A 19699-nucleotide genomic window follows, 5' to 3' on the forward strand; every position below is an offset into this window, starting at 1 on the left:
CAAACTTTTCAACTGAACTAACCCTCCAAGGAGAAGAAAATTAATCAATGCTCTTGCTCCCAACTCCAGGGATGGACCCAACCTCATGAACAAAATTAAGGATAGAAACAAGTCTCAGTAGCAGCCTGCCTAGATGGCTTCGATGCCAGGCAATAAAACAGTGTGAGCTTCTACCTATTTGAGTTGAGGTTCCTTTTGGCAAGTGAAACCAACTTGCAAAACAGGTAAGACAATGTGGGTATGCAACTACATAATTTATTGCATACATTCATTCAGTAAGACTCAATGGGAGATGCAATAAGCAGTGCCCAGAGACTCAGGAGTGTACAACTTCAGGCCAGCCCTTTCCCACTGAGCCAACCTCTTCGTCTAAAGCACAGACTTTTCCCAATGTCTCCCTCTGACCTGTTGCACCGAGATGGAGCTAGCTAGACCACATGTTGCTCTATGTCTATTTCTTGCTTTTTTATATGTGGTTTTCTCATTATAATATCATTAGAGTGACATGCTAGACATGGGTATGGGAACTTAGTATGTATGAGTCGTGTACTATTTAGCGTTAATTGGACTCCCTTCCCTTTATCAAAGTCCATTTGTGTTCTTCACTCATATAACAGGGAGGAGTAAACATTATACAGTTTTCTGTTCCTGTTTTGTGTGTCTCTCCATAGGTTTAATGACCTGTAAATTTTTGTCAAAATCTACTGGCTTCACACACTCCATTTCAACTAGCCAGCCCTGATACTTTGTCCTAAACTCTAGATTTCTTCTCTGAATTTCCACTCTGATACCTACTGTTCACACAACAAAGAGTGGGTGGTGTAGATTAAAGCCACTGATGTAATCTCACAATTAATTTTAATTTTTGTTTTTTTATTAGTAGGTAGAAGATCTCATAATTAAGTTGATGTTCTTTTTATAGCTTAAAAATCCATGCAGATTTTTATATTTTACTAACATAAATGTATATGGTATATATATGGTATATGTGATATATATGGTATATATATATCTGTGATATCTTGATTTTATATATATATTTATATGTGTTTGTCTCAGGCTGTTAATGTCTTAAGTCCCTTTCCAGCTAATTTAACATCTCCTTCCCATCTTTGAGGAAAACTGATGCTCCAACAAGATGTACCAAGTTTACCTCAAGGCTTCATCTTTCCCTTCACACAACTTCAAACTTTCCATGGGAACAGAAGACCCAGTTTAAGAGGTAAGACTTTTGACAGGTGGCATCCAGATATTTGACATTTATAATTTTGATTCTTTTCAAAAAATTCTGAAAATTCATGATGCATAGAACTATTTAATTTTGCTAGGACTTGAATAAGGCTCATAAGCCTGAGTTTCTAGGTTAATGGTTGGGAGAAAGTCACAAAGACATAGAGAAAGGCTGGCCTGTGTCCTAGCATCTACATCTTAACTTAGGTTTCTTCTCCTCTGGTTCTCTTAACTGTTGGGTAAGGGATATTTAAGAAGGTCAAAGGCATACCATATACTCTCCAAGAATTTTTTCCAGCCCTCTCATATAATAAATAGCTCTCAGCTAAGACATTTGACTTACACCCCGAAGCTATCATTAGATTCATGTCACTCCCTTATTCAAAACCTGTAATGACTTCCCATCACACTGAGAATGAATCACCCCCTGTTAGCGGGCCCTTGCTTAGCTCTCTGACGTTGTTCCTTGGCATTCTCCCCTCTGAGCACTGATATTCTCACAACAGGCCAGGGGGCACTTTTCCTGACCACCTTCTCAGAAAATAAAAGCATCCCTGACACTAGTTAGCCTTGTACTCTGCTCTCTTTTTTACAACACTTGTATCACTTTCTGACTTCATACATGGCAAGCTTGTCCAACCAGCGGCTCACAGGCCACGGGTGTTCCAGGATGACCTTGAATGTGGTCCAACACAAATCCGTAAACTTTCTTAAAACATTATGAGATTTTTTTTGTGTGTGATTTTTGTTTGTTTTTTAGCTTATCAGCTACTGTTAGTTTTAGTGTAATTTATGTGGAGCCCAAGACAATTATTCTCCCCGTGTGGCCCAGGGAAGTCAAAAGACTGGACACCCCTGAAGGGTATTTAATATTTATTTGTTTATTGTTTGCCTCCCCAGTTTAGCATATAAGCTCCATGGAGACAGGAGTGTTGACTCTGCTGTACAGATATTGAGTGAGCATTTGTTATGTAAATGGAAGCTATGAGAATCCCCACTTGAGCTGAGCTCCAAAGACCAGGCTCCCAAAGCCTCTCATGCCAACAGACACCCCCCCTGAGAACCAACCTGAAGCATTGAAGCAGTATGTGTCATACTGGGAGGTGTTGGACGTGAGGATGTACACCCCTGTGTGGTTTGCTGCACAGATGGAGTTGGGCTGAATCCGGGGAATCACCACGTGCCCTTCTATGAACCCGTACCTGTAAGAGAAAAACAAGAGGATATTGACCTAAAAGGTTAAGATGGGAATTTCATAATATCCCACTGAATGACATTTAATGCCGTGCAACTCTTCACTCAATTCACCTCTAGGGATATCGGAGGTTTCAACAACTGAGTTATGTGAAATCCAAAAATAACAGCATAGAGAGGGAAAGAGATCAACAAGACTAATAGAAACAAAGTGATTTTATTTAGAGACCTATAAAGAGCTTTAAAAAAAATCATGAAAGGAATAATTAGTTTCAAATAAAATTTGTGTTCAGCAGTGTTGAGTCTATCTGAACAAACAGAAGGAAGCGTGAGTCACAGAGGAGAGAAGTTTTGATGTGAGATTCATACTGGCTCTGGATTACTTTCATGTTTTCCAGAAAATACACAAAATGGCCAGCTTCCATAGATAGGAAGGGGTGCTTCTTCATTTCAGTGCACATATTTCAGACCTGTCTCATGTCCCATTCCCCTGCTTCTTTCTCAGCCACAACTTTTCCTGCGAGTCCCCTTACTCCATACTCCGTTATCCTAAACACAAAGCCTTGTTCATATGCCGAGTACACAGCACAGCACACGGCCTCCTGAGCATTGCAGGCATAATTCTATTGCCAGTGGGAATAAATTAACCATCATTACAATAGGAGTCATAGCAATTAAGTAAGCAGATAGCAATGGCTCATGTAGCTCAGGAACTTTCCAGAAGCAGCACAGCCAGAGAAACGCATAGCCCCTCTCTCTCCGCCAAGGTATCTCTGAGAGTGTGTTACAGCTGGAGGCCCTTTCAGATACAACATACACAGCCCAGCCTCTTCTAGCAGCATCCTGATGGCTAAAAAGTTGCTTACTTTTTAATTGTGCTAAAAACACAAATTTTTCTGAATATAAAATGCCTCAAAAAAATGAGATGTGGGCTGAGAAAATGCCATGTACAAGAGAAGCTGTGGCAGAAGGAGGGCAGAGAGGAGGAAGCTAAATCCAGCAGGTTTTTCAAAATTCAATTCTGGCTAAAATGCACTTTGTTGCTTTTCATCTTTCCTGCCAGGGGCAACAGCATGGAGTGCATCACCCTGCAAGACCCATGGAAATGTCTCTGAGTCTGCAGTTCCCAAGCACACAGAACTCCTATCTATGTGGCAATTGTAGCTCGCATGACTAATTTCTCATCTAAACAGACAAACTGGTTTCCCCAAAGCCTCTTTAGCTTGGCAGGGGATACAGGCACATTTAAATGGTAATAAGTTTTCATATATCTAAGAGTTGCTACCAATCAGGGTGGGGTAGACAAAAGAGAGTAGCTGCTAAGGTTTTATCCTAGCCCATGAGACTCTGCCATCTGTCCTATGGCAGAAAGCTGATTCATAGCTACTGGAGTGAAATTATGGAAATAAGTTTTGCAATCCTTAATACCAGTTATGGGTGAAATGATAGATTTCTTTGGCACAGTTTTTCTTTTTCTAAATAATACTTCTTGGTGAACCTACCTGCCAACTCACCCCCATCACATCATGTCATCAAGTATGGATAACACCGACATTCTAGAATCTATTGCATTCTCTTTGTAAGCTATTACTGAGTTTTTGCCACCTCATGTTGCCTGCCAGTTTTATGTGTCATGCTAACTGTAAATTGGGGATATTAAAGTTTATATGTGTGTATGTGGCATGAGTAAGTGATTGTTCACAAGGAGGAAAGAATATTTAGCAAATCCAGAGAGCATACTTTCCTCCCCTTTTAAGCCCCTGAGGAGGGCTTGGTCATTAAAATCCTGTCCTGGGCTCAGGCTAAGCAGAACCAGAATCCCAACTCCTCTTTGGGCAGACTGTGTGTGTAACTTCTCTAAGCCTCAGTTGCTTCATCCATAAAATGAGGTGATAATATTGATCAACAGTGCAGTTTGAGAATTAAGTGAGGGTTTGGCCAGGTGGGCAGTAGGGCTCCCAGCATCTAAGTGCTTGATGATTGGCCAGTGGCGGTTGTAAGAACTCCCCTGGTCCTCAGCATATGGGAGCATTTCTATATTTTGCAAGTATGCCTTGTTTGTATTTCACAATCGAAGTTCAGCACAATCGAAGTTCAGCTTACTAAATTCACTTTCTTAGGCCAGTGGCCTAGTCAGGGCCATAATTAAACAATTAGCCTTGGGAATAGAATAATGGATTTGCTAACTGGCCTTTCCTTATTGCATCTTACAGTATAAGTTCAGTAGCCACCAGAGCTTTCTCCCTCTCTCTGCTCCTTTCATATTCTCCCAGACCTAGCTCTGAACACATACAGATGTCTGTGTACATCTGCTCTTTATTTTAGAGTGGTGCTGCTCGATAGAACTTTCTACAACGATGGAAATGTTCTCTAACCTGGGTCATCCAGTACAGTAGCCACTGGCCATTGGTGGCTAACCGAGCCCTTAAAATGTCATTAGTGCTAGTGAAGAACTAAAGTTTTAATTTTAGTATTTTAATTAATTTAAGTGTAAGTCACCACATGTGGCTAGTGGCTACCATATCAGACAGGGCAGTTTTAGGCAAAAGATTTTCCTTTCCCCTTTCAGCAAGAGTCTCAGCCATCACTCATAATGTGGGTGCATGACTATAATCAGTGTGGGAGGACAGAAGCACTTAACTTAAATTTCATGGTTTCCATAAAGAGTTCTGCAGCTTGACTTTTCAAAAGCAGTCTGTGTGCATGTGAGTGTGTGTTGCAGAGAAAGGGAAATCGTATCACCTAAAGACACTGCAAAAGCACACCTGCAGGCTAGGGTAGAAGCTTAGAGCAGTTGTAGAGGTTACTCAGTCCTCTTCTAAAGAAAACAAACTGAACCAAAACAATTCACTGTGATTGCCATCATGGCTTGCTCTTCTTGTGCACTGCTTAACACAAGACCATTGGAAATTCAAAAAATAAAGTCCTTGCTTGTTGTGATTATCTTGCTTGGAGCCATAGTTTGAGGAAGGCTCTATGGAGCTCTAGAATACCTGGTATATATAATAATATAACTTGATATAATATAGCTTAATAGCTTTCATGCCTTTTTATTTACTTTTTCAAACCAGAGAAACATAGAAGAGAAACCAATAAAATTTTTTTTGAAGAGAGAGCAAGGTAGAGTAATTTGAAAAGTCTGCTTTGAGCCAAGTCTGCAGGGCCAAGACTCTACCAGCCACATATTTATTTTAAACACTGTTATTTGGTTTATGTTTCCTTGTGGTTCTGACAATGATATTGCAGCTTCTTCAAAGCCAGGAAAGCTCTAATGGCTTCCTCTGGGTTCCCACTCTATGATTCACAAAGGTGTCTTTAGCTGACTTTAAATTCCAGTTGTCATACAGGTTCCAAATTGACTTGGCCAAATTAATAGGTGGGGTTGACTCTTTAGGCAATAGTCCATTCAGCTGTGGGAGAGGAGCCTTCCAGTTCTAAGCCCAGCTCCCTGGTCCCAGGCCGCCAGCTTTCGCCAGTGGTCGGGTGCTGGTATGTTACCTGCAGGTCTCAAATCCGACGCTCAGAGCTTTCTCCATCTGGGCCATTGTGGGCAAGGTGCTATTGAAAGCCTTGCAGAGGTCAGCAGCCTCCGTCCGAGAGATGCTGTAGCGACCATTTTTCTCCACGTGGAATACACCCGCAAAGCGGCAGGTTATATTCAAATCTATGAGAAGAAATAGAAATGTTAGATTCTTTTGCATAATTTGGAGACAGTAAGAAGTTCACTTTAGGACAGACTCCTTAAAAAGCCAAATAAGGCCGGGTGCAGTGGCTCACGCCTGTAATACCAACACTTTGGGAGGCCGAGGGAGGTGGATCATCTGAGGACAGGAGTTCGAGACCAGCTTAGTCAACATGGCGAAACCCCGTCTCTCCGAAAAATACAAAATTTAGCCGGGTGTGGTGGCACACACCTGTAGTCCCAGTTACTTGGGAGGCTGAGGCAGCAGAATCACTTGAACCCAGGAGGCAGAGGTTACAGTGAGCTGAGATCATGCCACTACACTCCAGCCCGGGTGATAGAGCGAGACTCCATCTCAAAAAAAAAAAAAAAAAAAAAAAAAAAAAGAACAAACCAAAAGCCAAAGCCAAATAAACTTCTCTGCTAGCCAGAGCCTTCAAAATTCACTCCAGCATTCCAAAGCACCATGATATTAAGCTCAAATCTGAGGTAAGACACAGTAAAATAGTGTCACTCTTACATTCTCTCCATTGATTGCTCTGCAACAAAGTTTTTAAAAAGCAAATGATTTAATTTTGATTACTGATGTCATATGAACTTAGGGAAAACTTACACAAGAAAGCAATGAAGGAAAATAAATCCACCACTACAAAAACTACAGCAAACACTTTTCTTTATCTTCTTCCAGTTTGTTTACTGAATACACACATTCACACATGCACACACGCACACATGTACTTTATGCATATATACATAAAGTATGTATCTATATACACATACACACATATACATACACATATGCTTGCATAATTGAAATGGTACTGTATATACAGTTCTAGATTTGAGAGTCAATTTTCCACTTAATCTTATGAGCATTTTTCCACAATCAAGTGATCTCTCTTCCTGGCTTACAACCTCCGACAGTTTATGTTCACACCCAGTATATATGTTCTTATTATGGCTAAAACCAACATAATCTGGCTCCTGGCTCCCTCTCTAACCTCAAAGTAGCTTGCTCTGCTCGAAACACAAATCTTCTCTTCAGTTCTCTCAGACACTCTGAGCTCCTTCGCATCCTAGAACATTTATATCTGCCTTCTTCTCTGTCTGGAATGTTCCATCCTCAAATGGTCACATAGGTGGTTCATTAATGGTCACATAGGTGGTTCATTATTTTGTATTTCAGAATTTTAACTCCACATCACCTCACTTTAGAGTGCTTCCCTAAACACCCTTATCTAACCCCCAGTCTCTCCCTCAACTCATTTGGCTTTTGTGTCTTCACAACAGCATGGTCATCTATTGTTGTGTGTGGTTACTCTCTTTCTCTCCTTCCTGGAATGAAAGCTCTGAGAAAGCAAGGGCCTTTTACTTGCTTGCAGCTGTTATCTCTAACCCCTACAACAGTACCCAATAGAAAATAGACGCTCAACAAGTATTTGTTATATAAACGAATGACTCATTGAAATTTCCTCAGAAATACACTTTTAATATTTTGGCAGACTCAAAGCCTGTCGTTTGCTCTCGGAGTTAATGGCATTGAAAATGAAGCCTAACTGCTATCAATTGGGTAAAGAATTATTCAATACAAAGACTTTAGTGAATTTTGTAGACATTAATCTGAAATTCCAATAGAGAGCTAGAAATCATCCTATTCTTCTTGATCCTGTGTAACAATCTCAAAAGACTTCAAAGGCTGTAATTGAAAACTCCTGGGACTATATGATCCCCAGTTTATACTTGAGGAAATTGCATGCAAAGGGTTAAGACATTGAAACTCTCCTGGTGAAGCTTGATTCCTCCTGAACACTTCCTTAGGCCTCAATGATAGTCCTTCTCTAAGGAGACATGTTGACATCATCTTGGGACAATGACCCAGGTGCCTGGCCAGGCACCACTCCTTGTTGTTAGTTAAGAACCCAGTCTGGAATCAGACAGAACTGGCATTAACCAGCTCCATCCCTTTCTTACACAGGTCTAGAGGTGGGTAGGAAGATTCCACTTATTTACCAACAAGAAAGTTGAGGCTCAGGGAAGTGAGTTGCCCAAGGAAGTGAGTGATTACTTCTATCTAGAGCCTGTAGTCTCCTTCCTGAATCCCAGTTGCTCTGTTCTGTATTTCTGAGCTGACAGCAATGGGAGAAGGGACCTATTACTGCAATGTCCCTGGGTACCCAGTACCTTTGAGATTCTGTGTTGTATCATCTTCACCAGAACCCTGAAAGGTGAGTTTTGTGTATGTATGTATTATTTATGGGCACACCTAAACAATCGTTAAATAATGACAAAGATAGAGTCATTATTATTGAATTGTATGGGCAACCACTGCTTTCTCTTTCCTGAGCAGGAAGCAGGTCTCAACCACTAGGAAACAATGTCTAACACATGAAAATGAGATAAGAAAACTGTTAAAATTCTATATTATCTTCCTTGATTCTGAAAATAGTAAAAGAAGAAACAAGAAATGGAACTTGAAAATACATAAGCCAATGTCTATTATTTTTATTTTCTTTTGTTTGCGTCATTGGCACATGGGGGGAAGTACCAACTAGGTGAAATGGAGAAAATGTGTTTTTGCAGTTCACTCTTTTTCAAGCCTAGTGGTGTTCTCTTAAGCCACTCATGCAACACTTGGCTGATGGGGCAATGAAATGATAGAGAAGGAAATGCATAAGGCCCTTTTGCAATACTATTTGTTTTTACTGACATTTTCAACTTTGGCCTCAGTTGGCCAGTCTTACAAAGGGAAACTGTCAATCTGCATGACAGACCTTCCGGGACCTCTCCTTCTCCAGCACACAAAAGGAAAACAAAGCATTCCTATCAGCTTCTTGAAGATAAGGCTAATAGGGGAGCCTCTGATTCCAGGAAAGGCAAACTACCTGTCTGCCCCTGGCCCAGGTGGCTGCTGTCACTCTCAGGTTAAAAATCAACTCTGAGGCATGGACAATAATTGGAGCTAAATGGTAGTTTCTTTCTTATTACAGTCAATTCTACCTTGCCACCTGGCAGACAGAATATGCAAATGTAAGAGGAACCAATTAAGGCTGAGACTTTTCAGTAAAATCCTTTGAGTTTCATGAGTTTCAGTAAAATCCCTTGAGTTTCAGAAGCCAACATAACTTCATTGACAATACATGCATGCATTGTGTGAGTGTGTCTATATGACGGGTCTTCCAAAAGTTCATGAAAAATATGTGTTACGAAAAAAATTATACATGGATTTCAATTTTTTTTGTACCAAAATCAACTCTCACTAACTTGATATGTCTGAACAGGAACTAGTTTGAGGCACTAACAACGATAAGACATATTTGAAAAGATGCTCTCTCAGAGCAACATGAATTCTGTTAAAATTGAAGCAAGAACACACACCAAAATTTTTGGTGAAGCTTAGGTGGAAGAATGGCAAAATCATTGATGCTTTATGAAAAGTTCATCAGGACAATGCCCCAAAGAAATCAGCAGCTTACAAACAGATAACTTGTTTGAAGAAGGGACAAGATGTTGCTGAAGATGAAGCCTGCAGTGATATGCCATCCACATCAATTTGGAAGAACAAAATTAATCTTATTTGTGACCTAAATGAAGAGGACCAATGATTAACAGCAGAAACAATGGCCAACATCATAGGCATCTCAACTGGTTCAGCTTACACAAATCTGACTGAAAATTTAAAGTTGAGCAAACTTTCCACTCAGTGGTTGCCAAAACCATTGCGCCCAGATCAGCAGGTGCAGCCAAGAGCTGAGCTTTCAATGGAAATTTTAAACAAGTGGGATCAAGATCCTGTAGCATTTCTTTGAGAACTGTAACAGGAGATGAAACATGGCCTTATGAGTGTGATCCTGAAGACAAAGCACAATCAAAGGAATAGCTACCAAGAGGTGGAAGTGGTCCAGTGAAAGCAAAAGTGTACCAGTCAAAGCAGGTGGACCAGTCCAGAGCCAAGGTCATGACAGCAGTTGTCTGAGATGCTCAAGGCATTTTGTTTGTTAACTTTCTGGAAGGTCAAAGAATGATAACATCTGCTAATTATGAGAGTGTTTTCAGAAAGGTAGCCAAAGCTTTTGAAGGAAAAAAATGTATGAAAAAGCTTTACTAGAGAGTCGTCCTCCACCATGACAATGCTTCTGCTCATTACTCTCATCAAACAAAGGCAATTTTTTGAGAATTCCTAAGGAGAAGCCATTAGACATCCACCTTACAGTCCAAATTTGACTTCTTCTGACTTTTTTTTGTTACTTAATCTTTAAAAATCTTTAAAGGGCACCCATTTTTCTTTAGTTAACAATGTAAGAAAGACTGCATTGACATGATTAAATTCCCAGGACCCTCAGTTCTTAAGGGATGGACTAAACGGCTGCTATCATAGCTTATAACAGTATCTTGAACGTGATGGCACTTATGGTGATAAGAAAAGCTTACATCTTTAAACTTTTCTCTTTTAATCTCATTTTTCCATGAACATTTTGAATTCTCCTCATACTCATAAGTGTGTATGCAAGTGAGTGTGTGGTTGTATGTGCATGTGATGAGCCAAGACAGGATGAAACAGATAAACTCAACCTTTAGCCTTCCTCGATGTGAAGGCTTAAGCAGGTCCTGAAACATTGTAGGTATTTGCAAAGGGCTACTGATTGGATGAAGAAATGCTATGCAAAGTAAAAATTCCACAGCTTACATTTATCTTGATCTCATGAGAAAGTCCAACTCCTAACCCTGATGCTATTTAGCCACTTAGGAGTTGCAAGAATGGTGTCAATACTTCACTTCTGGTCAACTATCCTGTGAGTGTTCACAATCCTTCTCCTCTAGGTCCCTCTTGACTTAAAAGGAGACAACATTTTCAAGGCTGTGTGTCATTCATATCCTGATAATTTATGAAGACCTTTCAATAGGTTTCCTTGATACAAATGCAAACCCAAATTATTACCCTGCAGGATATTAATAATGCCAACAGCAAGAGCAGTGGCTAATATTTATTGTGCATTCATTATGTATATACCAGGCTCTCTTTTAGGCACTTTAGAATTATTTACTTATTTTATCCTTAAAACATCCCTATGAGGTGGGTAATATTAGTATCCTCATTTTCCAGATGGAGAAACTAATACACAGAGAGGGGAAGAAATAAAGAAACATGCCCAAATTCACAATGAAGTAGAGTTAAGGTAAGGTTAAGATGTGAATAGCCATGGACCACAGAACATTGCTTGACAGAGTGCCAGTGTCTCTGGCAATGGTGCTAGCCATGCTGCAAACCACTATAGAGAGGCAAGACTCCTCAGATGTCTGTCTGTCTCTCCTGAGAAACAGAGACCTCTGTGATTCAGGATCCACTTTGACTCAAGAGGCTGATACTAAATGGCTGATTGCATCTCTCAAACAAGCCTTTCTGGCTGGAAATAAATCAAGAATGTTTTCCGTTGAGCCCTCTGGTCTCCAATAAATCTCCTGTATCATGTAATGAATAAAGTGTCCCAAGTGGCTCCCTCTGAGCGATAAATGGGCTCAACAGAAAACACTGACTGTTTGAGGCCACTTTTGGATTCAGAGAGGAGACTTCCCATGGGAGAAATGCCACCAGGCCTTTAGAATGCTCATTACTACAGGGCTGTGGGCAGCACAGAGGGGTCATGGTGACCAGTATCTCAGTGTCTAGGAACCTTATCTCCCCACCCACATGGGAAGAGGTCTGCTAGGGAGCTGTCAGGACAGCGAGAAAAAGGAGCTCTGAAAGAAGGTTTATTTGTCCTATAAAGCTAGTCTCTAGTGCCAAACTTTTGTGAAGGTTGGTAGTTCAACCTAGTTAGGACCTCCTCAAACCTGCTTTAATTCCTGACCCTGCCACTCGCTTCAGGTGACACAGGTTGTTAGTTACTTAACCTCTCTGACTCTCCACCTCCTCCTTGATGGGATGACAATGCTAATCTGTCAGGGTTTATGGGACTATTAAATGAAATAAGGTATGTCAAACACTTGATATGGTGTTTGACACTTAATAATCAGAGCCAATGAGCATTGCACACTTACTAGGTGCCTTATGTCCTTCAGCTAATTTAATTCTCATAAAAATGCTATGAGGTAGGCACTATTGCTAAACCTATTTTAGAGATGAGGAAACTGAGGAACAAAGTTGTGAAGTCCTTTGCCCAATGTCATCTAAGCAGGAGAGTCAGGGTTCTAACCTCTGTGCTATCTTGCCTACTCTCCAGGCTCCTGGTTACGGGTACTATGCATTCTCTCCTGGATAAACCATCGCTGACCCCAAATGCCATTAATCTCATCTATACTGTCCCCTAAGCCTCAGATCAAGGAAAACAGATCTCTAATAAAATTGCCCCAGCACGTTTCAAAGCTTTGCCTAGATTGTAGGGCCTGCGAGGAATAATAGCTTCTTGGTCCAGCCCAGTTATTTCTGAAGTTGTAGAAAATCACAACATGTGGTGGGAAGAGAGCACTGTGTAATTTTCACCCACGTTGCCATTATCTACGTCTTCCCAAACTTTCCTGAGAGGTGAGTGGGCTGGTTCATGCAGTAGCTAGTGTTGGAGCTGGGCTGCAAGGGATTTTCAATATGGGATCCAGGAGCTGATCTTCAACACGTCCATGGACCTGTGAGATTATATGCAAGATTGTGTGTATGGATGTGTGTGTGTGTGTGTGTGTGTGTGTGTGTGTGTCTGTGTGTGTTTAGATGGGGCAACATCTCTGGTTTTCATTGGTTCGTAAAGTCTGTGACACAACCAGGTAAAGAATTGCAAGAAATTATTATCTCCAAGGTCGCTTCAGTAACCAGAAATTCCAGCATTCTGAAATTTTGGAACTTCCCTGTGGGCTTCGTGACAACAGAAATGGTGTTTCCCTTCTTCACAATTATATCCCCAGTACCCAATACAGCCACCCATGGTAAGCAAATTTTGAATGAAATAATGAATTAATAAATGCTCTCTTTCTGCCTCCAACCCCCGACAGGCTTCAGTCTTATAGAGTGCAAAAAGATCACCTATCAGGTTCCTTTCCCACATCATATCTGAAGAATCACCAGCTGGTGTTTGCTGAGAATTCCTTATTGGACACTTAAAATGTCTTTAACCTAGAACTCTGCTTCTGTGAACATTTGCTATTTTCCCAGAAAGCAAATGTTTCAGAGACCAACTTTTAGTTTTGTAACTGGCTTTGTCTGTCTGAATGTGCAAGCCATCATCTCAGTAACAGAACAGTATGTTCACATACCATCACAGGGCCATTTCTGAGGCCAAATCTCCTAGGGAACATGGCAAACACAGTACGTTCCATATGAAGACCACCCGAAGACAACTTACAATTGTACTATGCCCAAAGAGAGGGCACTGTTAGTTCTCCAGACCAGACGTCTCCAGATTCTGCAAAATGAGTTAATTTGTTTTCTAACTTGAGCCACCCAGTTGTGCCTGATCCCTATTTGTCATCTCCTCAGGAGGGATGAGACAGAATTAGATTTTTGGTTCCAGATTAAGCTATATGTAAGGAGAAGTTGCTTCATCATGAAGATGAGAATAAAACCGGTTCCTACTACTCAATGGTGTTCTAATTCCTGCAGCTCGTGGTCCATGATAACCACAGTGAGCGCACACTGAGTGCCTAGTCTGGGTTCAAGGTATTCAGAACTTTACACCTAATATTTCACTTAATTTTCCTAACAATCCTATGTGGTAGGCATTTTTATTATCCCCATTTTACACAAGAGGTAACTGATTCATTGAGAAGATGTAAGTAACTTGTGCGAGTCACTGTGGGACCTGGGTTTCAGACTGGGCAATCTGGCTGATCATTTTCCAGTGTTAAATTCCAACTTATGCACAGGTCAGACGCTGAAATGACAGGAGGCCCACTTACCCTTCATGTCATTTTTTAATAAAGTGTGGAGAGGTTATCATGAAGAGAGCCCTAGAGAGAAGAATTTGAGCTTATTGAATATTATTTTAAGATCAGAAATCCCTTGATTCTGGACCACAAGATAGGGGCCTTTACCAAGGCCTGATTAGGCTTCAGTGGAATAAACTTCACTAATGGAATTTTCACTCTCTCCCCAGAGAGGAGATTCTGAAGTCTTGACCTTGACTGGCTTTCCCCAACAGTGGGTTGACTGCTTTCTCTGATTCTACCTGTTGGTCTTCACACCCTTGGGAATTTAGAAAGCCCAAACCTAGTCATAACCCCCAGGCCTGCTGCCCTTTACAGCCTGAATGCTCTCTCTACAATTAGGCAGGGCTCTTAGGAGAGGACTCCAGGACCCAGGGTTGGCCCAGGGTTGGGTCACCAAGGACACAGGCTGTCCTTGTGACATCTGGAGATGTCTGCAGTCAAACCTAAAAATCTAGACTGACCAAGCTAAGGCTCCAGGTTGATGTAGCTGGAACATGACTCTTTGGGTGGACTGCACCCAAAGTTATCGAGCTCCTGGGAGTCAGCCACACACAAACCACTTGCGCAGTCAGAAGCACTGGTAAGCTCTCCAAATTTTTTATTTTTACAGTGTTTATCATTAAAAAGCCAGGATTCTATTTCTGTCCTCTGATTTGCTGAGCTCATGTCCAAAACAGATTGCACAACTAATAAATCTTACTGAGCTGGTTCTGATCAGAAGTAGGAAGGGAAAAGGACAATGTTTTGTTGTTTTAAAGCATTATTGCTAATTGGATTATCTACTTTTAAAGCCAGGAGGCACAATGGGAAGCTTCTAATCAATTTCTCTTGTGACACAGGAGAAAGTAAAATCAAGAATAGCCGAGCATGGTCCTCCAGCACATCAAAAAAAAAAAAAAACTCAGGGGTTCATAATTGCAGATTCCTGACTCCTACACTAGTGCTCTTGCTACTGATCTATCTTTCATAAGAGGTCCGAGCAAGCTGTTCTCAAAAAAGCCACAACTCACTGTCTTAATAGGACACGAAGAAGTCATTTTCTTCTTCATTTGTTCAAAGGTTTCAAAGCCCAGAAGTTTTCATCTGGGAGTCTTTCTAGCTATTATGCCCTCTGCTGCCCCACAGGCCTGCCAGTCTAGAGGGCCGACAGCCTTCCCTCTGCCCCCACATCACTCGCCCCCATCTCCTGACGCCCATGTGATGGGCTCCTTGTGAAAGGGTGTATTGTTTAGCATCCACTTCTGAAAGAGGCCAGAATCACACTTAGGGGCCGAATCGCCTTTGGCTGCCCAGTGCAGACCATGAGTCTTGAGTGACTCAGTCTCTCCCGGAATTGCCCTGGAGGCAGATGAGGGTTTAATGAGCAGAGAAAACAGTCATGCACAATCATACCCAGAGAATTTCCTCCAGAATGTGCCCTGGGTTGCTTTCAACTGAGCTATTCATCACTTGGCACGTAGAAAGGCACGGCACCCCAGCGTGTTGGTGCCTGGCTGGACCCCCTGATTTCTCTGCCTTTTTTCTGTGGAGCACGGAGCCTGTCATGGCAGCCAATGCAGAACCCACAGGGTCCTGTCACATTGGAGAAGAATCTTCAGGCTTCTCTTAGCTGTTACCCTGGCCCTTCAGCCAAAGCCACCAAATGACCAACCCAATGCACAGTCTAGAAAGCTCTGGGGTTGTTTTGAGAGTTTGGAGAGCAGTCCTGTCCCTGCCTCCTGATGGGATGATGGGGACTTGGAGGTGAGAGTATGGAGAACTGTTTAACCCCCGACTCCTGATCCTGGATCCGACAGAGTCTTTCTGGCAAAAGAAAGTATGTGTCCCAGAACTGTTGCTTCACTGCACTAGAATTCTGTAACACCAAGTAGTCTTTGACGAGTGCGTCTTCAGGGAGAGAAACCACAGTGCCTACCCCTGTGTGTTGCCATGGTGATCAGGAAATCCTCTGGCCTCACGATCTTTGTTTTCTGCTTTTTCAGATCTTATTGATTTAGCAGATTGACTAGCACAAACCCAGGATGTGGTAAATGAAATTTAAAAAGCATCTTGGGGCCCAGATAGGGTTTTTCCTCTTGCAAGTAGAAAATAAGGTTGGTCCACTTGGTTTTGTCATTGGATTTTATTTTTATGGGTAGTTACAATGACTGATACATCACCTAATCAGTAGACAGTTTCTGCTAATGTCTACAGCTGGCATTTTGTGGAACTGCTTAGCTTTAGTTTGAGGGAAGACTCTCACAACAGTTGAGGTAGGCTGAAAAACTGTTACTAACAGGTAATATCTGTATTTCAGGGGTGCTTAATGGTTGCTGACATGTTGAGTTGAGCTAGGGGCCCCCATCTGGGAGTAGGATGCACTGGTTCTAGCTTAAACTCTGTTAATTATAAGCTAATTATGTGACCTTGAATAACTCACTGTAGCTCCCCCAGGCACACCTTGCCTTCCTACCACCCAAGATGAAATAAAAAGTTATGAAACTTTTGGAGCTTGGGGGATAAAAGTGAGAGGGTTGATGTGCATACCTGGGACAGTATTAAAATCTCAGAAAGCTTCTCAAAAACCTCATATGAATTAAGACACATTGGGGTTCCACCCTCAGCAGAACAGAATGGATTAAAGTACATCAGGCTTTGCTATTCTTGCCATGTAGGAGTTTCCTTCACCAATTATAAAGCATTTTCACATCCAAAAGCAGCCTTGTGAGGCCCAGAGGGTAGGTACTACAGACCCATTTAAAAGATGAGGAAACTAATGGACATAAGTTTCACAGACTCAAAGTTTTACGGAGAGTTTGGTAAACCCAGATCTCAACTCAGATTTTCCAGTTCTGTTAATTTTCCCCATTCCCCAGTGGTGCTGCTTTTTCAACTTGGGTTGTCAACAGGCCCATGGGACCAGTGGCAGCACACAGAGAAAAGATTGATGGTTTTCAGACGTTTCTTCCTCTCCCTGCCATGATGTCTTGGGCACAACCACAATATTTCAAGTGGTTAAAAATCGAGCTGAGCTAATGGGGACTGGAGTGAGGGTGGAAGGGCAGACCCAGAGACTCAACCTACCAGCTGCTCATTCTCATCCAGCACCCACCCTACCCCATCAATTGTCCTGGCACCTGCCACAAAGCCCTAGGAGCCTCAGTGGAAAAGTCTGGAAAATACTGTGGTAGGGGCCAATCAAAATGCTGATGGCCACCACTTAGTAAGTCCTGCAATGAACCAGGGGCTCCAAAGCATTTGGAAATCTAGGAGGGTAAATCACCCCATGCAACAGACATAAAAACAGATGCTCAGAGCAATTAGCACAGCTCAAAGGTGCAGCCCAAATGAAATACATTGTGCAAAAATGCTATCCATCAGCCAGGCTTAGTATTATCATTTTTGTATTTTTCCCCTCAGTAACAAGAATACAAGTATCTTGCAACTTAAAATTTTTCATAAAGATAGTCTCTAGTTCACTCTGCAGAAGAGATAGCAAAGTCCAAGTTTCCAATCCTACTCTAAGGAGACTGGGGCTGGGTAAGTAGTGGACTTGGCCAGATTTATACTATCAAAAACTGCAGTAAGACTTGTCCTTGAAGATGCAGCCATCCAAGTGGAGAGAAGAAAAAGGCCACCAGTAATTCCACCAGAGCCCAACTTCAACACACAGCCCAGGGCATCTCCAAATTTGATTTTCTTTCCTCTTGCCTCTTTTAACATCTCCTTAAGTGAAAAAGAAAAGATTCTGCAATGTATGGAGCTGCTATTTTGTGTCAGATTGTAGTCTATGTGCCTTAACAGATGCTATACTTTGAGAAGTCAAATAATCACCCCCATTTCACAGATGCAACAAGTGAAGCTCAGAGTACAATCCACTCAGCATCCTGCTATGAATGTGGCAAGAGCCAGGAGTCAAACCCCAGGATAACACCTGGTCTCTGACACGAGTGAGCTAAGACTCAGTTTATCAAAGCTGTGGCTCTCTGCTTGGAATATGTGGATTCTCACGCTGGGCCATGAAATGCATGTGAATGGTGGGGTAAAGGATGTGGCTGTAACACTAACGCTCTGGTAGCTTCTACTGCTGAGCCCCAGCTGGGCTTTCCAGTGATATTAATACTAATAGAGCACCTACTGTGTGCCAGGCTCTGTGCTCGGTTCCTCACATGAACTATCTCATTTCCATTCCATAATAGTCACATGAGATAAGTACTATTTCGATCATTGAAACTTTATACACATAATAAAACTGAGGCTGAGAGAGGTGCAAGTTTGCACCAGCAGGGGGTGAGACAGACAAATCTCTTCTTTCTCAGGGGCCACGTGCAAATGTTTCTCTCCTTGCTGCATCTTTAGGAGAGTACAGACAAGAAGCAGAGTCATGCCTCTTCTCAGATAGTTTTAACATCTTGGGTTAGAATTTGCTAATACCATGCAAATTTAGCTGGCGGGTGGGAGCCGATTACTACTTTCTCCTCCCAGGAAGTAGCTATGAGACCAAAGGAGATAGGGAGGATTTCATAGAGAAATTGGTCTTGCACTGGGATTTAGGAGGCTCAAGCCTAAACAGGGCTGACCCTGTAGGGACCACAGCAAGAGGAAAAGCTTGACGAATGGACTGGATTTCTGCCTGACTGGTATAGTCCTCTAACTCTCCTATGAGGGACGTCTGTTCTTCCCAGGACAGATGCCATCCGGTTTGCATACTCCATAGATTGATGCTTTTTAACTCCTTTCCCCATACCACCACTATAATTCACAGGGTGCACAATGCCAGTCACACTCCAATGGGCACTAAGTGCCTTGTAATCCCAGTGGCCTCTTCTCTGTTACTCAAAGAAGCTTATCCAAATGCAAGCGAGGGTGCATGCTTTTCTAGGAACAACCATGAGTTTGTTTCAGTTTAGAAAAAAATAAAAAGGTAAATCATTCATAACCCTGGCACTTGGTGGCCAATAGCCCTTATAATTTACCTTGCAACCAACACTGACCTATAGGTGGATTAAGACAGAACAAGATTCATGCCTTTAGGTTATCTTGCCTTCTTCAAATATATTAGCAATGAAGTGATGCAGTTGCAAAAATATTTATTTGCAACAACAAAGCATTACAAGTGACAAAGTAGAGCTCTAGGTTTCCACTGATTTCAAAGTCAGAGGACTCAGAAATCACCTGGTCACATGTTAATGACTCAATCTCTGTCTTTCCTCATGCTCTTCCTTTTCTATCAGATGCTAAAGCGAACATGGGTGTATGTGTCTGTGTGTGTGTGCACGTGTGTGTCTGTTTCTGTCTGTGCACACAAGAGCATGCACACAAGAAGCAGGGTCTCCGTTGCAGTCCAAGAACCCTACTGCTAGTCACTCTTTAGATGTTTTGGGGAGTTACATAAACCTCTCCAAGCAGAAGCGCCACAGAGGGAGAAGCTGGATTGTGGGGATATTTTTAAAATCCGGGCCAAAAGATTTCCAGGATTACTACAGTTCCAACTGCCCTGTGAACTAATTGCTTGTAATTCACACCTCTTCCTGAGGTTTCAATCTGTGAAATCTCATCTGGAAAAACAGATGCCAGTCTCAAATGCCAAGCTCCAGAGAACTCATTTCTGACAAGCTTTTAAATCCAACTCAAGCCACAGGGTTTGGACCAAAATCTTTACCATTCCATGCTCAGTTGAAGCAGGCCAAATGTAACTTCCTT

General features: G+C 41.9%; 1 protein-coding gene across 15 annotated transcripts in view; it reads right to left on the reverse strand.

Annotated features, from left to right (window-relative positions):
- The window catches only part of CD44 (CD44 molecule (Indian blood group)), a 91551-nt gene that overhangs the window by 48553 nt on the left and 23299 nt on the right, over positions 1-19699 (reverse strand). For all 15 annotated transcript variants that reach the window (XM_050758748.1, XM_050758747.1, XM_050758746.1 and 12 more), the window contains exons 2-3: positions 5923-6088; positions 2299-2432 (exon numbers count right to left, since the gene is read on the reverse strand). In XM_050758748.1, coding sequence (XP_050614705.1) covers positions 2299-2432; positions 5923-6088 — 300 coding nt within the window. The remainder of the gene's footprint in view (positions 1-2298; positions 2433-5922; positions 6089-19699) is intronic.

The sequence above is a fragment of the Macaca thibetana genome, chromosome 14 (assembly GCF_024542745.1).
Source record: "Macaca thibetana thibetana isolate TM-01 chromosome 14, ASM2454274v1, whole genome shotgun sequence".
NCBI classification, from domain to species: domain Eukaryota; kingdom Metazoa; phylum Chordata; class Mammalia; order Primates; family Cercopithecidae; genus Macaca; species Macaca thibetana.